The sequence below is a fragment of the Aythya ferina genome (assembly GCF_964211825.1).
Source record: "Aythya ferina genome assembly, contig: HAP1_SCAFFOLD_1375, whole genome shotgun sequence".
NCBI classification, from domain to species: Eukaryota; Metazoa; Chordata; class Aves; order Anseriformes; family Anatidae; genus Aythya; species Aythya ferina.
This window is the reverse complement of record NW_028180725.1, coordinates 1-15,891: the sequence shown is the minus strand read 5'-3', so window position 1 is coordinate 15,891 and position 15,891 is coordinate 1. Positions and strand designations below refer to the sequence as shown.

The 15,891-nt window shown below is 55.9% G+C and overlaps 3 protein-coding genes across 6 annotated transcripts; 2 read left to right on the top strand and 1 right to left on the bottom strand.

The window, feature by feature from the left end:
• Window positions 1–3,836: 3,836 nt before the first annotated feature.
• LOC311429566 (uncharacterized protein) lies at window positions 3,837–4,777 on the top strand (the record flags this gene model as incomplete). The annotated part of the gene is made up of 2 exons (XM_084540655.1): window positions 3,837–4,465; window positions 4,599–4,777. Coding segments are annotated over 2 exons (751 nt in total), but the record flags the coding sequence as incomplete, so codon positions are not given.
• Window positions 4,778–4,906: 129 nt separating this feature from the next.
• On the top strand, window positions 4,907–7,364 carry LOC311429567 (uncharacterized protein; the record flags this gene model as incomplete). Of its 4 annotated transcripts, XM_084540659.1 has the most annotated exons (4): window positions 4,907–5,359; window positions 5,535–5,723; window positions 6,051–6,401; window positions 7,153–7,364. In XM_084540659.1, the coding sequence occupies exons 1-4, from the start codon at window positions 5,320–5,322 to the stop codon at window positions 7,362–7,364; spliced, it is 792 nt and encodes a 263-aa protein (XP_084396785.1). In that variant the 5' UTR covers window positions 4,907–5,319. The 4 variants fall into 4 exon arrangements, with proteins under 4 accessions (XP_084396785.1, XP_084396782.1, XP_084396783.1 ...); XM_084540656.1 differs by having other exon boundaries at window positions 6,051–7,228; XM_084540657.1 differs by having other exon boundaries at window positions 5,535–5,875; window positions 6,218–7,228.
• Window positions 7,142–15,849, bottom strand: LOC311429568 (mitochondrial import receptor subunit TOM40 homolog). The gene is made up of 6 exons (XM_084540660.1): window positions 15,745–15,849; window positions 15,538–15,643; window positions 13,155–13,277; window positions 11,588–11,664; window positions 10,117–10,219; window positions 7,142–7,699 (listed from the first exon to the last, which is right to left on the bottom strand). The coding sequence occupies exons 1-6, from the start codon at window positions 15,820–15,822 to the stop codon at window positions 7,560–7,562; spliced, it is 627 nt and encodes a 208-aa protein (XP_084396786.1). The 5' UTR covers window positions 15,823–15,849; the 3' UTR covers window positions 7,142–7,559.
• Window positions 15,850–15,891: the final 42 nt, after the last annotated feature.

Sequence of the window (15,891 nt, the reverse complement as noted above, 5' to 3'; positions counted from 1 at the left end):
GCCCCAAAAAGGCCCCAAATGGTCCCAAATATCCCATAAATGACCCCAAATAGCCCTAAATGGCCCCAAATAGCCCCAAATGGCCCCAAATAGACCTAAACGGCCCCAAATAGCCCCAAAACGATCCCAAATCCCCTCCCCCCAGACCCAAAATCCCCCGAAATGACCCCAAATCCCCCCCTTTAACCCCAAATCCCCCCCCCAGACCCCAAAGTCCCCTGAAATGACCCCAAATCCCCCCCCTTAACCCTAAATCCCCCCAAATGAACCCAAATTCCCCGAAATGACCCCAAAACTCCCCCTCGACCCCAAATCCCCCCCCTTTAACCCCAAAATCCCCCAAAATGACCCCAAAATCCCTCTTAACCCTAAATCCCCCCAAATGAACCCAAATCCACCCCCTGACCCTAAAATTCCCCAAAATGACCCCCAAAACCCCCCTTTAACCCCAAAATCCCCTGAAATGACCCCAAATCCCCCCCCTTTAACCCCAAACCCCCCCCAAATGCCCCAAAACCCCCCAAATGCCCCCAAATCCCCCCCCTTTAACCCCAAACCCCCCCCAAATGCCCCAAAACCCCCCCGAAATGCCCCAAAACCCCCCGAAATGACCCCAAACCCCCCCCCCCGACCCCATAACCCCCCAAAATGCCCCAAAATCCCCCGAAATGACCCCAAATGCCCCCAGACCCCAAATCCCCCCCTTTAATCCCAAATCCCCCCCCCAGACCCCAAAATCCCCCGAAATGACCCCAAATCCCTCCCTTTAACCCCAAACCCCCCCAAATGCCCCAAAACCCCCCGAAATGCCCCAAAACCCCCCGAAATGACCCCCAAACCCCCCCCCGACCCCATAACCCCCCCCTTACCTGTCCCTATGGGGTCCCCTCCTCCCCCCCCCCTCCCTTAAATCCCTTTTAGGGGGGGGCGGGGCCGGGGGGGGGGGAGGGGTCAAAGGTCAAAGTCCCCCCCCGCCCCTCCCCCCTCCCCCCCCCCCCCCCCCTAAATTAATGGGATTTTTTTTAGGGGGGGGGCAAATTTTGGGGTCATTGGGGTGGGGGGGGGGTCAGGGGGGAGGGGGGGGGGTCAGGGGGGGGAGGGGGGACCCCAAAAATCCCCTCCCCCCCCCCCCCGCCCCCCCCCCTCCCCCCCCCTTTTTTTGGAATTTGACCCCCACGTGGCGGGGGCGGGGGGGGGCAAGGTCCAGGGGGTGGGGGAAGGGGGAGGGGAAAAAGGGGGGGGGAGGGGGGAAGAAAAGGGGGGGGGGACCCCGAAATCTATGGGGCTGGGACCCACAACTTATGGGGCTGGGACCCCCAAGTTATGGGGCTGGGACCCCCAAGTTATGGGGCTGGACCCCGAAAATCTATGGGGTGAAAGCCCCAAATTTGGGGGGGTGAACCCCAAAATCTATGGGGTGAAAGCCCAACTTATGGGGCAGGATCCCTAAAATCTATGGGGCTGGGACCCCCATCTTATGGGGCTGGAGCCCTAAAATCTATGGGGCTGAACCCCCCAAATCTATGGGGCTGGATACACAAAATCTATGGGGCTGAACCCCAAATCTATGGGGCTGAGCCCTAAATCTATGGGGCTGGGATCCCCAACTTATGGGGCTGGATCCCCAAAATCTATGGGGCCGAACCCCCAAATCTATGGGGTTGAACCCCCAACTTATGGGGCTGGATCCCTAAAATCTATGGGGCTGGACCCAGAACTTATGGGGCTGGGACCTCCACGTTATGGGGCCGGAGCCCTAAAATCTATGGGGTGAAACCCCAAATTTGGCGGGGTGAACCCCAGATCTATGGGGCTGGGACCCCCAAATCTATGGGTCTGAACCCCAAAATCTATGGGGCAAAACCCCCAAAATCTATGGGGGCTGAATCCCCAACTTATAGGGCTGGACCCCAAATCTATGGGGCTGAGCCCCTAAATCTATGGGGCTGGGACCCCCAACTTATGGGGCCGGAGCCCTAAAATCTATGGGGTGAAACCCCAAATTTGGGGGGTGAACCCCAAATCTATGGGGCTGGGACCCCCAAATCTATAGGGCTGGATCCCCAAAATCTATGGGGCTGAATCCCCAACTTATAGGTCTGGGCCCCAAATCTATGGGGCTGAGCCCTAAATCTATGGGGCCGGGACTCCCAACTTATGGGGCTGTAGCCCTAAAATCTATGGGGCTGGACCCCAAATTTGGGGGGGTGAACCCAAATCTATGGGGCTGGGACCCCCAAAATCTATGGGGGCTGGGACCCCCAAATCTATGGGGGCTGGATCCCTAAAATCTATGGGGGCTGAACCCCCCAAATCTATGGGGCTGGAACCCCCGAATCTATGGTCCGAACCCCAAAATCTATGGGGCTGAATCCCCAACTTATAGGGCTGGACCCCAAATCTATGGGGCTGAGCCCTAAATCTATGGGGCTGGGACCTCCAACTTATGGGGCTGGAATCCCCAAATTATGGGGCTGGAACCCCCAAATCTATGGGGCTGAACCCCCAAATTTATGGGGCTGGATCCTTAAAATCTATGGGGCTGTTCCCTAAATCTATGGGGCTGAACTCCCAAATTATGGGGTTAGACCCCCAGAATCTATGGGGCTGGATCCCCAAATCTATGGGGCAGAACCCCAAAATCTATGGGGCTGAACCCCAAATCTATGGGGCTGAACCACAAATTTTGGGGTTGGATCCCTAAAATCTATGGGGCTGAACCCCAAAATCTATGGGGCTGAACCCCAAAATCTATGGGGCTGGATCGCCAAATGTTGAGGTCTGAACCCCGTATCTGTGGGGCTGGGACCCCCAACTTATGGGGCTGGATCCCTAAAATCTATGGGGCTAGGACCCCAAATCTATGGGGCTGAGCCCCCAAATCCATGGGGCTGAACCCCAAATCTATGGGGCTGGACCCCCAAATTTGGGGGGGTGAACCCTAAAATCTATGGGGCTGGGACCCCAAAGTCTATGGGGCTGAACCCCCAAATGTGGGGGGCTGAGCCCCAAATCTATGGGGCTGGATCCCTCAAATCTATGGGGCTGGACACCAAATCTATGGGGCTGGATCCCTCAAATCTATGGGGCTGAACCCCAAAATGTTGGGGTCTGGACCCAAATCTATGAGGCTGGGAACCCCAAAATCTATGGGGCAGACCCCCCAAATGTGGGGGGATGAACCCCAAATCTATGGGGCTGGGACCCCAAAATCTATGGGGCAGACCCCCAAATCCCCACCTCCTCCCCCCAAACCCCCCGGGGGGGCTCATTTAGGGCCCCCCACCCCCCAAAACCCCCCAAAACCCCCCAAAACCCCCCAAAAATCCCCTCCCCCCATACCCGGGGCTCCCCCCACCCCCAAACCGGCACCCCCCCGCCCCCAAAATCGCCATTTCTCACCCCAAAACTTGGTGCCCCCCCCCAAAAAGACACCGAGACCCCGAACCGAGGCCGCCTCCTTTATTTTGGGGGGGGGGGGGGGTCCCGGGGGGGGGGCGCCCCCAATTTGGGGGGGGGGTGGGGGAGGGGGGGGGTGAGGCCCTCCCCCACCCCCACCCCCCAAATTTGGACCCGTCGCGGGGGGGGGGGAGGGGGCAGCGTCCTGAGGGCGGGGAGGGGGGATTTTGGGGGGCGGGGCGATGATGATGATGATGAAGGTGATGAAGGCCAGGAAGATGATGAGGATGATGAGGATGATGAGGATGATGATGATGAGGAAGGCCATGAAGATGACGATGATGATGATGATGATGGTGAAGGTGATGAAGATGATGAAGATGAAGGCCGTGAAGATGATGATGGTGATGAAGATGATGATGAAGATGATGATGAAGGCCAGAAGATGACGACGACGACGATGATGATGACGATGATGACGGTGATGAAGGCCGTGAAGATGATGATGAAGGTGATGACGATGATGAAGGTGATGAAGGTGATGAAGGCCATGAAGACGACAACGATGATGGTGAAGATGATGACGATGATGAAGATGAAGGCCGTGATGACGATGATGAAGATGATGATGATGAAGGTGATGATGATGGTGATGAAGATGATGACAGTGATGAAGATGACGGTGATGAAGATGAAGGTGATGAAGATGAAGACGATGAAGAAGATGAAGGCCGTGAAGATGATGATGAAGATGATGAGGATGATGGTGATGAAGATGATGACGATGATGAAGGCCGTGAAGATGATGATGGTGATGAAGATGATGATGAAGATGAAGACGATGACAATGATGATGAAGAAGTGATGAAGATGATGATGGTGATGAAGATGATGACGATGAGGAAGATAACGGTGATGAAGGTGATGGTGATGAAGATGAAGATCAATGTGATGAAGGTGATGGAAGAAGCCGAGGAGGAGGAAGGTGGTGGTGAGGATGATGATGGTGATGAAGATGAAGGTGAGGAGGAGGAGGAGGAAGGAGGTGATGGTGAGGATGATGATGGTGAGGATGAAGACGAAGGGCGAGAGGCCCTACCCGGTGACGATGAGGAAGGTGAGGAAGATGACGCTGGGGGGAGGGGCTCCACCCAACGGCGAGGAGGAGGATGAGGAGGGTGGGGGTGAGGATGATGAAGGCTCTTCCAATGGTGATGATGAGGATGAAGGCTCTTCGAGTGGTGGTGATGATGATGATGATGATGAAGGCTCTTCCAATGACGATGATGATGATGGGTGCTCTTCATCACGCTGCCGATGACCACGGGGCTCTTCCAAGGCCAACAACATTGGGCGGGCTCTTCAAAACATTGACGCCGATTATGATAATGACGTCAGGGCTCTTCCAATGATGACGATGATGATGATGATGATGACGATGATGACGAAGGCTCTTCCGATGACGATGATGATGATGGGGGCTCTTCCAAGGCCAACAACACTGGGCGGGCTCTCCAAAACGTTGACGTTGCCGATGATGAAGGGCTCTTCCAACGCCAACCATGACAAAGATGATGATGATGATGATGATGAAGATGATGACGAAGGCTCTTCTGCTGATGACGATGATGATGGGTGCTCTTCATCACACTGACGATGATGATGGGGCTCTTCCAAGGCCAACAACACTGGGCGGGCTCTTCAAAACGTTGACGACGATGACGATAATGACGTCAGGGCTCTTCCAATGATGACGATGATGAAGATGATGATGATGAAGGCTCTTCCGATGATGACGATGATGACGAAGGCTCTTCCGATGACGATGATGATGATGGGGGCTCTTCCAAGGCCAACAACATTGGGCGGGCTCTTCAAAACATTGACAACGAAGACGATAATGACGTCAGGGCTCTTCCAATGATGACGATGACGAAGATGATGATGATGATGATGACGATGATGATGACGAAGGCTCTTCCGATGATGACGATGATGACGAAGGCTCTTCCGATGACGATGATGATGATGGGTGCTCTTCCAAGGCCAACAACATTGGGCGGGCTCTCCAAAACGTTGACGTTGCCGATGATGAAGGGCTCTTCCAAGGCCGAGGATGAGGAAGATGACGACGAAGGCTCTTCCAATGATGACGATGATGATGATGGGTGCTCTTCATCACGGTGCCGATGACCACGGGGCTCTTCCAAGGCCAACAACATTGGGCGGGCTCTTCAAAACGTTGACAATGATGACGACAAAGACGATGAAGGGCTCTTCCAATGATGACGATGATGATGATGATGAAGACGATGATGACGAAGGCTCTTCCGATGACGATGACGATGATGGGTGCTCTTCCAAGGCCAACAACATTGGGCGGGCTCTTCAAAACATTGACAACGAAGATGATAATGACGTCAGGGCTCTTCCAATGATGATGATGATGATGATGATGAAGACGATGATGACGAAGGCTCTTCCGATGACGATGATGATGATGGGGGCTCTTCCAAGGCCAACAACACTGGGCGAGCTCTCCAAAACGTTGACGTTGCCGATGATGAAGGGCTCTTCCAACGCCAACCATGACGAAGATGATGATGATGATGACGACGAAGGCTCTTCCGATGATGACGATGACGACGAAGGCTCTTCCGATGACGATGATGATGATGGGGCTCTTCCAAGGCCAACAACACTGGGCGGGCTCTTCAAAACGTTGACGCCGATGCCAAAAACGCCGATGCCGATGCCGATGATGCCGATGATGAAGGCTCTTCCAATGATGACGATGACGAAGATGATGATGATGAAGGCTCTTCCGATGATGACGATGATGATGGGTGCTCTTCATCACGCTGCCGATGATGATGGGGCTCTTCCAAGGCCAACAACATTGGGCGGGCTCTTCAAAACGTTGACAATGACGACGACAAAGACGATGAAGGGCTCTTCCAATGATGACAATGATGATGATGATGAAGACGATGATGACGAAGGCTCTTCCGATGATGACGATGATGACGAAGGCTCTTCCGATGACGATGATGGGGGCTCTTCCAAGGCCAACAACACTGGGCGGGCTCTTCAAAACGTTGACGCCGATGCCGAAAACGCCGATGCCGATGCCGATGATGCCGATGATGAAGGATCTTCCAATGTTGATGATGATGATGATGAAGACGAAGGCTCTTCTGATGATGATGATGATGCTGGGTGCTCTTCATCACACTGCCGATGACCACGGGGCTCTTCCAAGGCCAACAACGATGGGCGGGCTCTTCAAAACGTTGACAATGACGACGACAAAGACGATGAAGGGCTTTTCCAATGATGACAATGATGATGATGATGATGACGATGATGACGAAGGCTCTTCTGATGATGACGATGATGACGAAGGCTCTTCCGATGACGATGATGATGATGGGTGCTCTTCCAAGGCCAACAACATTGGGCGGGCTCTTCAAAACGTTGATGCCAATGACAAAAACGATGATGAAGGGCTCTTCCAATGATGACGATGATGAAGATGATGATGATGAAGGCTCTTCCGATGACGACGATGATGATGGGTGCTCTTCATCACGCTGACGATGATGATGGGGCTCTTCCAAGGCCAACAACATTGGGCGGGCTCTTCAAAACATTGACAACGAAGACGATAATGACGTCAGGGCTCTTCCAATGATGACGATGATGAAGATGATGATGATGAAGGCTCTTCCGATGATGACGATGATGACGAAGGCTCTTCCGATGACGATGATGATGATGGGGCTCTTCCAAGGCCAACAACATTGGGCGGGCTCTTCAAAACGTTGACGCTGATGCCGAAAACGCCGATGCCGATGCCGATGATGCAGATGATGAAGGGCTCTTCCAATGTTGATGATGATGATGATGAAGACGAAGGCTCTTCTGCTGATGACGATGATGATGGGTGCTCTTCATCACACTGACGATGATGATGGGGCTCTTCCAAGGCCAACAACATTGGGCGGGCTCTCCAAAACGTTGACGTTGCCGACGATGAAGGGCTCTTCCGAGGCCGAGGATGAGGAAGATGACGACGAAGGCTCCCCCCGCGCCGGCCCCAGCCCCGGGCGGGGAGGAGGAAGAGGAGGAGGAGGAGGAGGAGGAGGAGGAGGAAGGCTCTAGCCGATGGTGAGGCCGAAGCCGCACTGGAACTTGTTCTTGCGGTGGTTGAGGAAGGCGCCGAGGGCCAGGGTGAGGGGCAGGGGGGGCAACTTCTTCTCCAGAACTGCCCCCACCACCCAGCTGCTGTCCACGGAGCCTGGGGACAGCGGGGGGGGGGTATTTAGGGGGGTGGGGGGGTAATAAGGGGGGGTGGGGGTATTAAGGGGGGGGTTGGGGGGTAATAGGGGGGGGTTGGGGGGGGGTTAGGGGGCAATAGGGGGGGGTTGGGGGCATGAAGGGGGGGTATTTAGGGGGGTGGGGGGCATTAAGGGGGGGTTGGGGGGTAATAGGGGGGGGTTGGGGGGTAATAGGGGGGGTTGGGGGGGTAATGGGGGGGGTTGGGGGGCATTAGGGGGGGGTTGGGGGGCAACAAGGGGGGGTTGGGGGTGTAATGGGGGGGTTGGGGGCAAAAGGGGGGGGTTGGGGGCAACAAGGGGGGGTTGGGGGGCAATAGGGGGGGTTGGGGGTATCAGGGGGGGTATTAAGGGGGTTTGGGGGCATTATGGGGACACCGGGGGGGGTATTTAGGGGGGTGGGGGGGCAACAAGGGGGGGTTGGGGGCAACAAGGGGGGTATTAAGGGGGGGGTGGGGGTATCAGGGGGGGTATTAAGGGGGTTGGGGGGCATTAAGGGGGGTGGGGGGGCAACAAGGGGGGGTTGGGGGGTAATAGGGGGGGTTGGGGGGGTAATGGGGGGGGTTGGGGGTAACAAGGGGGGGGTGGGGGGTAACAAGGGGGGTTGGGGGGTAATAGGGGGGGTTGGGGGCAACAAGGGGGGTATTAAGGGGGGTTGGGGGTAACAAGGGGGGGTTGGGGGCAAAAGGGGGGGTATTTAGGGGGGTGGGGGGGCAACAAGGGGGGGTTGGGGGGCATTAGGGGGGGTGGGGGGCAACAAGGGGGGCATTGGGGGCATTAAGGGGGGGCTGGGGGCATTAAGGGGGGGCTGGGGGCATTAAGGGGCCATTTTGGGGCCATTTTGGGGCATTTGGAGACGTTTTGGGGGACGTTTTGGGGCTGTTTGGGGCCATTTGGGGGATTTTGGGGCTGTTTTGGGACATTTTGGGGCCGTTTGGGGACATTTTGGGGCCATTTTGGGGACATTTTGAGACATTTTGGGCCATTTTGGGCCATTTAAGGACATTTTGGGGCCATTTGTGGACATTTTGGGACATTTTGAGGCCATTTTGGGCCATTTGGGGGACACTTGGGGACATTGTGACATTTTGGGGCCATTTGGGGCCATTTTGGGGCCATTTGAGGACCATTTGGGTACATTTTGTGACATTTTGGGGCCATTTGGGTACATTTTGTGACATTTTGGGCCATTTTGGGGCCATTGTGACATTTTGGGGCTGTTTTGGGCCATTTTGGGGCCATTTGGGGCCATTTTGGGGACGTTTTGGGGGTCGTTTGGGGTCAATTTAAGGCCATTTGGGGCCATTTGGGTACATTTTGTGACATTTTGTGCGCATTTTATGACATTTTGGGACATTTTGGGGCCATTTGGGGACATTTGGGGACATTGTGACATTTTGGGGCCATTTGGGGCCATTTTGGGGCCATTTTGGGCCATTTTGGGCCCATTTGGGGCCATTTTGAGGACCATTTGGGTACATTTTGTGACATTTTGTGGCCATTTTGTGACATTTTGTGACATTTTGGGCCATTTTGGGGCCATTTGGGGCCATTGTGACATTTTGGGGCCATTTGGGGCCATTTTGGGGCCTTTTGGGGCCATTTTGGGGCCATTTTGAGGACCACTTGGGTACATTTTGTGACATTTTGGGGCCATTTGGGTACATTTTGTGACATTTTGTGCGCATTTTGTGACATTTTGGGCCATTTTGGGCCATTTTGGGCCCATTTGGGGCCATTGTGACATTTTGGGGCCATTTTGGGCCATTTTGGGCCATTTTGGGGACATTTTGGGGGGCCATTTGGGGTCAATTTGAGGCCATTTGGGGCCATTTGGGTACATTTTGGGACATTTTGTGGACATTTTGTGACATTTTGGGCCATTTTGGGCCCATTTGGGGCCATTGTGACATTTTGGGGCCATTTTGGGCCATTTTGGGCCATTTTGGGACATTTTGGGCCCATTTGGGGCCATTTTGAGGACCATTTGGGTACATTTCGTGACATTTTGTGGCCATTTGGGTACATTTTGTGACATTTTGTGCGCATTTTGTGACATTTTGTGACATTTTGGGCCATTTTGGGGCCATTTGGGGCCATTGTGACATTTTGGGGCAATTTTGGGCCATTTTGGGCCATTTTGGGCCCATTTGGGGCCATTGTGATATTTTGGGGCCGTTTTGGGCCATTTTGGGCCATTTGGGGCCATTTTGAGGACCATTTGGGTACATTTCGTGACATTTTGTGGCCATTTGGGTACATTTTGTGACATTTTGTGCGCATTTTGTGACATTTTGTGACATTTTGGGCCATTTTGGGGCCATTTGGGGCCATTGTGACATTTTGGGGCAATTTCGGGCCATTTTGGGGCCGTTCCTACCTCGGAAGGTGAGGTGGGCTCGGGGCAGCTCCAGTTGGTAGCCAAAAGCCACGCTCGAGTCCTGCAGCCGCGGGCTGGCCTCCAGCTCCACCCCCACCTGCACCTGCAGACCCAAAAACGGCTTTTTTCACCCCAAAATGGCCCGGGACCCCAAAAAGGGACCCAGGAGCCCAAAAAGGGACTCTAGGACCCCCCAAAAGGACCCAAAAAGGACAAAAAAGGGACCCCAAACGGCCCCAGAAACCCTGAAGCTCCACCCCCACCTGCACCTGCGGACCCAAAAACGGCTTTTTTCACCCCAAAATGGCCCGGGACCCCAAAAAGGGACTCAGGAACCCAAAACGGGACCCAAAAAAAAACAAAAGGGACCCTGGGACCCCAAAAGGCCCCTGGGACCCTCCAGCTCCACCCCCACTTGCACCTAGAGACCCAAAAATAGCCGTTTTCACCCCAAAAATGATCCTTTTCACCCCAAAAATGGACATTTTTACCCCAAAATGACCCTTTTCACCCCAAAAATGGACTTTTTCACCCCAAAATGGCACCAGGACCCCAAAAAGGACCCCAGGACCTACCTCCCCATGCTGATTTGCCCAAAACTCCCCTTTTTTTCCCAAAAACCCCCAAAATCCCAATTTACCCAAAATCCCCCTTTTTCCCCCCAAAACCCCAATTTACCCCCAAACCCCCCTTTTTCCCCAAAATCCCCCTTTTTCCCCCCAAACCCCACCTCCCCCCACCCCTCCCGTTTCCCCCCTTCCCCCCCGTTCCCCCCCCAGCCCGGATTTGCCCAAAATCCCCCTTTTTCCCCCCAAAACCCCACCTGGCCCCAAATCCCCCCTTTTCCCCCCAAATCCCTTTTCCCTCCAAAAACCCCAAAACCCCATTTTTCCCCAAAAACCCAATTTCCCCCAAACCCCCATTTCCCCCTGACCCCCCCCAGACTCCCCCAAACCCCAATTTGCCCAAAATCCCCCTTTTTCTCCCCAAACCCCAAAACCCCCTTTTCCCCCAAAAAAAACCCAAAATCCCCCTTTTTCCCCCCAAACCCCACCTCCCCCCACCCCTCCCGTTTCCCCCCTTTCCCCCCGTCCCCCCCCCCAGCCCGGATTTGCCCCAAATCCCCCTTTTTCTCCCCAAAACCCCACCTGGCCCCAAATCCCCCCTTTTCCCCCCAAATCCCTTTTCCCTCCAAAAACCCCAAAACCCCATTTTTCCCCAAAAACCCAATTTCCCCCACTCCCCCATTTCCCCCTTTCCCCCCCTTTTCTCCCCAAACCCCAATTTGCCCAAAATCCCCCTTTTTCTCCCCAAACCCCAAAACCCCCTTTTCCCCCCCAAAAACCCCAAAATCCCCCTTTTTCCCCCCAAACCCCACCTCCCCCCACCCCCCCCGTTCCCCCCCTTCCCCCCCGTTCCCCCCCCAGCCCGGATTTGCCCAAAATCCCCCTTTTTCTCCCCAAAAACCCACCTGCTCGTTGGCTCGGTGGTAGTAGGTGGCGTGGGCGCCCGCCTGGCCCAGCGTCAGCGTCGCGATCCAATTGGGCGCTGCCGGGAAAGCCCCGCCCCCTCCGTAAGCCACGCCCCCTTAAGCCCCGCCCACCTCCCACAAGCCACGCCCACTCCCATAAGCCCCGCCTCCTCAACTCCTGCCCCCTCCAATAACCCACACCCAGTAACACACCCGTAAGCCCCGCCCCCTCCCATAAGCCACGCCCCCTTCACAAGCCCCGCCCCTCTACTAAGCCCCGCCCCCTATCTTAAGCCCCACTCACATAGACCCGCCCCCTCCCCCAAGCCCCGCCCCCTCCCTTAAGCTTCTGCCCCCTTCAATAACCCACACCCCATAAGCCCCGCCCCCTCTCTTAAGCCCCGCCCCCTCCTTTAAGCCCCTCCCACCTGATAAGCCCTGCCCGTCCGTAAGCCACGCCCCCTTAGGCCACGCCCACTCACATAAGCCCTGCCCCCTCCCTTAAGCCCCAAGCCCGATAACCCGCACCCCTTAAGCCCCGCCTCCTCCTTTAAGCCCCTCCCATCTGATAAGCCCCACCCCCTCCGTAAGCCCCGCCCCCTTCCTTAAGTCTCTGCCCCCTCCAATAACCCCATCCCTTAAGCCCCGCCCCTCTGATAACCCCTCCCCTAAGCTCCACCCCTCCCCATACCAATTAAGCCCCGCCCCCTCCCTTAAGCCCCACCCCCTCCACGAACCCCAATCCATTAAGCCCCGCCCCCTCTGATAACCCCTTAAGCCCCTCCCCCTCAGGTAAGCCCCGCCCCATCCATTAAACCCCACCCCCTTCTATAACCTCCCTTAAGCCCCGCCCCCTCTAATAACCAACACCCAACAAGCCCCGCCCCATTAAGCCCCGCCCCTTCTATAACCCCATCCCTTAAGCCCCGCCCCCTCCAATAATGCACTCCCATAAGCCCCGCCCCCTTCAGCAACCCCTCCCTTAAGCCCCGCCCCTCCATTAACCCACCCCTTAAGCCCCGCCCTTTCTTACAACCTCCTTAAGCCCCTCCCTCTGAGACAAGCCCCGCCCCCTCCCTTAAACCCCGCCCCCTCCCTTAAGCCCCACCCCTAACCCACACCCTTAAGCCCCGCCCCCTCCATTAACCCATCCCTTAAGCCCCGCCCCCTCCCTTAAGCCCCACCTCCTCCATCAACCCCATCCCTTAAGCCCCGCCCCCTCCATTAAGCCCCACCCCCTCCATCAACCCCATCTCTTAAGCCCCGCCCCCTCTGATAACCCTCCTAAGCCCCTCCTCCTCAGTTAAGCCCCGCCCCCTCCAATAACCCATAACCTTAAGCCCCGCCCCCTCCATTAAGCCCCACCTCCTCCATCAACCCCATCCCTTAAGCCCCGCCCCTCCAATAACCCACACCCTTAAGCCCCGCCCCCTCTAGAACCCCATCCCTTAAGCCCCGCCCCCTCCCTTAAGCCCCGCCCCCTCCAATAACCCACTCCCTTAATCCCCACCCATTCCCTTAAGCCCCACCCCCTTCCCCCAAGCCCCGCCCAGCAGGGGGGCGGTACCCGTGTAGCGTCCGGCCAATGAGAGCACGGCTCCCTCCTCCCCGGGGCGGCGGTGATAAACAAGCTCCGCCCCCAGCGCCAGCGCCGGGGTCACGCTCTGCAGGTAGTGGGCTACCAAAATCCCTGGGGGGGCCACCGGGTTAGGGGGTCACTTATGGGGTCACGGGGTCACTTATGGGGTCAGGGGGGCACTTATAGGGTCAGGGGGTCACGTGGGGTCATGTGGGGTCATTGGGGTCACGTGGGGTCACGGGGTCACCCTCTAAAGGGAGTGGGCTACCAAAATCCCTGGGGGGGCCACCAGGTTATGGGGTCGTTATAGGGTCACTTATAGGGTCAGGGGGTCATGTGGGGTCATATAGGGTCATTGGGGTCATCTGGGGTCATGTGGGGTCATTGGGGTCACGTGGGGTCACGGGGTCACGCGCTAAAGGGAGTGGGCTACCAAAATCCCTGGGGGGGCCACCAAGGTTATGGGGTCACTTATGGGGTCAGGGGGGCACTTATAGGGTCATGGGGTCACTTGGGGTCATTTGGGGTCATGTGGGGTCACGGGGGCAAGCGGTAAAGGGAGTGGGCTACCAAAATCCCTGGGGGGGCCACCGGGTTATGGGGTCATTATGGGGTCACTGGGGTCACTTATAGGGTCAGGGGGGCACTTATAGGGTCACGGGGTCATGTGGGGTCATGTGGGGTCATTGGGGTCATGTGGGGTCACGGGGTCACCCTCGAAAGGGAGTGGGCTACCAAAATCCCTGGGGGGGCCACCGGGTTAGGGGGTCGTTATGGGGTCACGGGGTCACTTATGGGGTCACGGGGTCATGTGGGGTCATATAGGGTCATGTGGGGTCATTTGGGGTCATGTGGGGTCACGGGGTCACGCGCTAAAGGGAGTGGGCTACCAAAATCCCTGGGGGGGCCACCAGGGTTATGGGGTCACTTATAGGGTCAGGGGGGCACTTATAGGGTCAGGGGGGTCACGGGGTCATGTGGCTTCGCTTTTGGGGTCACCCTTTTAGGATCTCTCCTTTTAGGGTCACTTTTAGGGCCCCCCTTTTAGGGTCACTTTTTGGGGTCACCCCCTTTTAGGGTCCCCCTTTTGGGGTCACTTTTTGGGATCTCCCTTTTAGGGTCCCCTTTTGGGGTCACCCCCTTTTAGGATCCCCTTTTTAGGATCTCCCCTTTTGGGGTCATTTTTTGGGGTCCCCCTTTTAGGGCCCCCCTTTTGGGATCTCCCTTTTGGGGTCACTTTTAGGGCCCCCCTTTTAGGGTCACTTTTTGGGGTCACCCTTTTAGGATCTCCCTTTTAGGATCTCTCCTTTTGGGGTTTCCTTTTTGGGGTCTCTCCTTTTGGGGTCACATTTAGGGCCCCCCTTTTAGGATCTCTCCTTTTGGGATCTCTCCTTTTAGGGTCACTTTTTGGGATCTCCCTTTTAGGGTCCCCCTTTTGGGGTCCCCTTTTAGGATCTCTCCTTTTAGGGTCACTTTTGGGGCCCCCCTTTTAGGGTCACTTTTTGGGGTCACCCCCTTTTAGGATCTCCCTTTTGGGGTCTCTCCTTTTGGGGTCTCCCTTTTAGGATCTCTCCTTTTAGGGTCACTTTTTGGGGTCACCCCCTTTTAGGGTCCCCTTTTGGGGTCACTCTTTTAGGATCCCCCTTTTTAGGATCTCCCCTTTTAGGGTCCCTCTTTTAGGGTCCCCGTTTTAGAGTCTTCCTTTTGGGGTCCCCCTTTTAGGGTTCCTCTTTTTGGGGTCCCTCCTTTTGGGGTTTCCTTTTTGGGGTCTCTCCTTTTGGGGTCACATTTAGGGCCCCCCTTTTAGGGTCACTTTTTGGGGTCCCTGTTTTTGGGGTCACTTTTTGGGATCTCCCTTTTAGGGTCCCCCTTTTGGGGTCACCCCCTTTTAGGATCTCCCTTTTAGGATCCCCCTTTTGGGGTCACCTTTTGGGGTCCCCTTTTAGGATCCCCTTTTTAGGATCTCCCCTTTTGGGGTCATTTTTTGGGGTCCCCCTTTTAGGGCCCCCCTTTTGGGATCTCCCTTTTGGGGTCACTTTTAGGGCCCCCCTTTTAGGGTCACTTTTTGGGGTCCCCCTTTTAGGATCTCCCTTTTGGGGTCATTTTTTGGGGTCCCCCTTTTAGGGCCCCCCTTTTAGGATCTCCCTTTTGGGGTCACCCCCTTTTAGGATCCCCCTTTTAGGATCTCCCTTTTAGGGTCACTTTTTGGGATCTCCCTTTTAGGATCCCCCTTTTGGGGTCACCTTTTGGGGTCTCTCCTTTTGGGGTCTCCCTTTTAGGATCTCCCTTTTGGGGTCACTTTTTGGGATCTCCCTTTTAGGATCCCCCTTTTGGGGTCCCCCCCTTTTAGGGTCCCTTTTTGGGGTCTCACCTGAGCCCACCAGGATATCGGGGTTTCCCAGCGTGAGGGCGGCGGTGAAGTCGGCCCCGCGGTACTCCCCGTCCAGCTGCCAGTTGACGAACTTGGCCTGCTGCGTCTGCACCAAAATCCCCGCATTTCACCCCAAAACCGGCCTCCACCCCACAAACAGGGGGGCGACCCTATAAAAAGCTTTATAGGGCGGCCCTATAAGGGTACCTGGAAGGCCAGCTTGGAGCGCAGGCGCGGGGCCAACTGGTGCAGGACCTGGGCGTTGAGGCTGCCGCTGCTGTCCATGTCCCCCACCAGCACCGGGAAGGCCTGGGGGGGATTTGTAGGGTTTTTGTAGGGTTTTTGTAGGATTTT

Bases quoted from the DNA above. Each gene is read 5' to 3' on its own strand.
- LOC311429568 (XM_084540660.1), bottom strand. From the start codon at position 15,822: ATGGACAGCAGCGGCAGCCTCAACGCCCAGGTCCTGCACCAGTTGGCC. The intron at 15,644-15,744 runs GTACCCTTATAG...ATTTTGGTGCAG, and splicing joins GCTCCAAGCTGGCCTTCCAG to ACGCAGCAGGCCAAGTTCGT. The intron at 13,278-15,537 runs GTGAGACCCCAA...TGGCCCCCCCAG, and splicing joins CGATATCCTGGTGGGCTCAG to GGATTTTGGTAGCCCACTAC.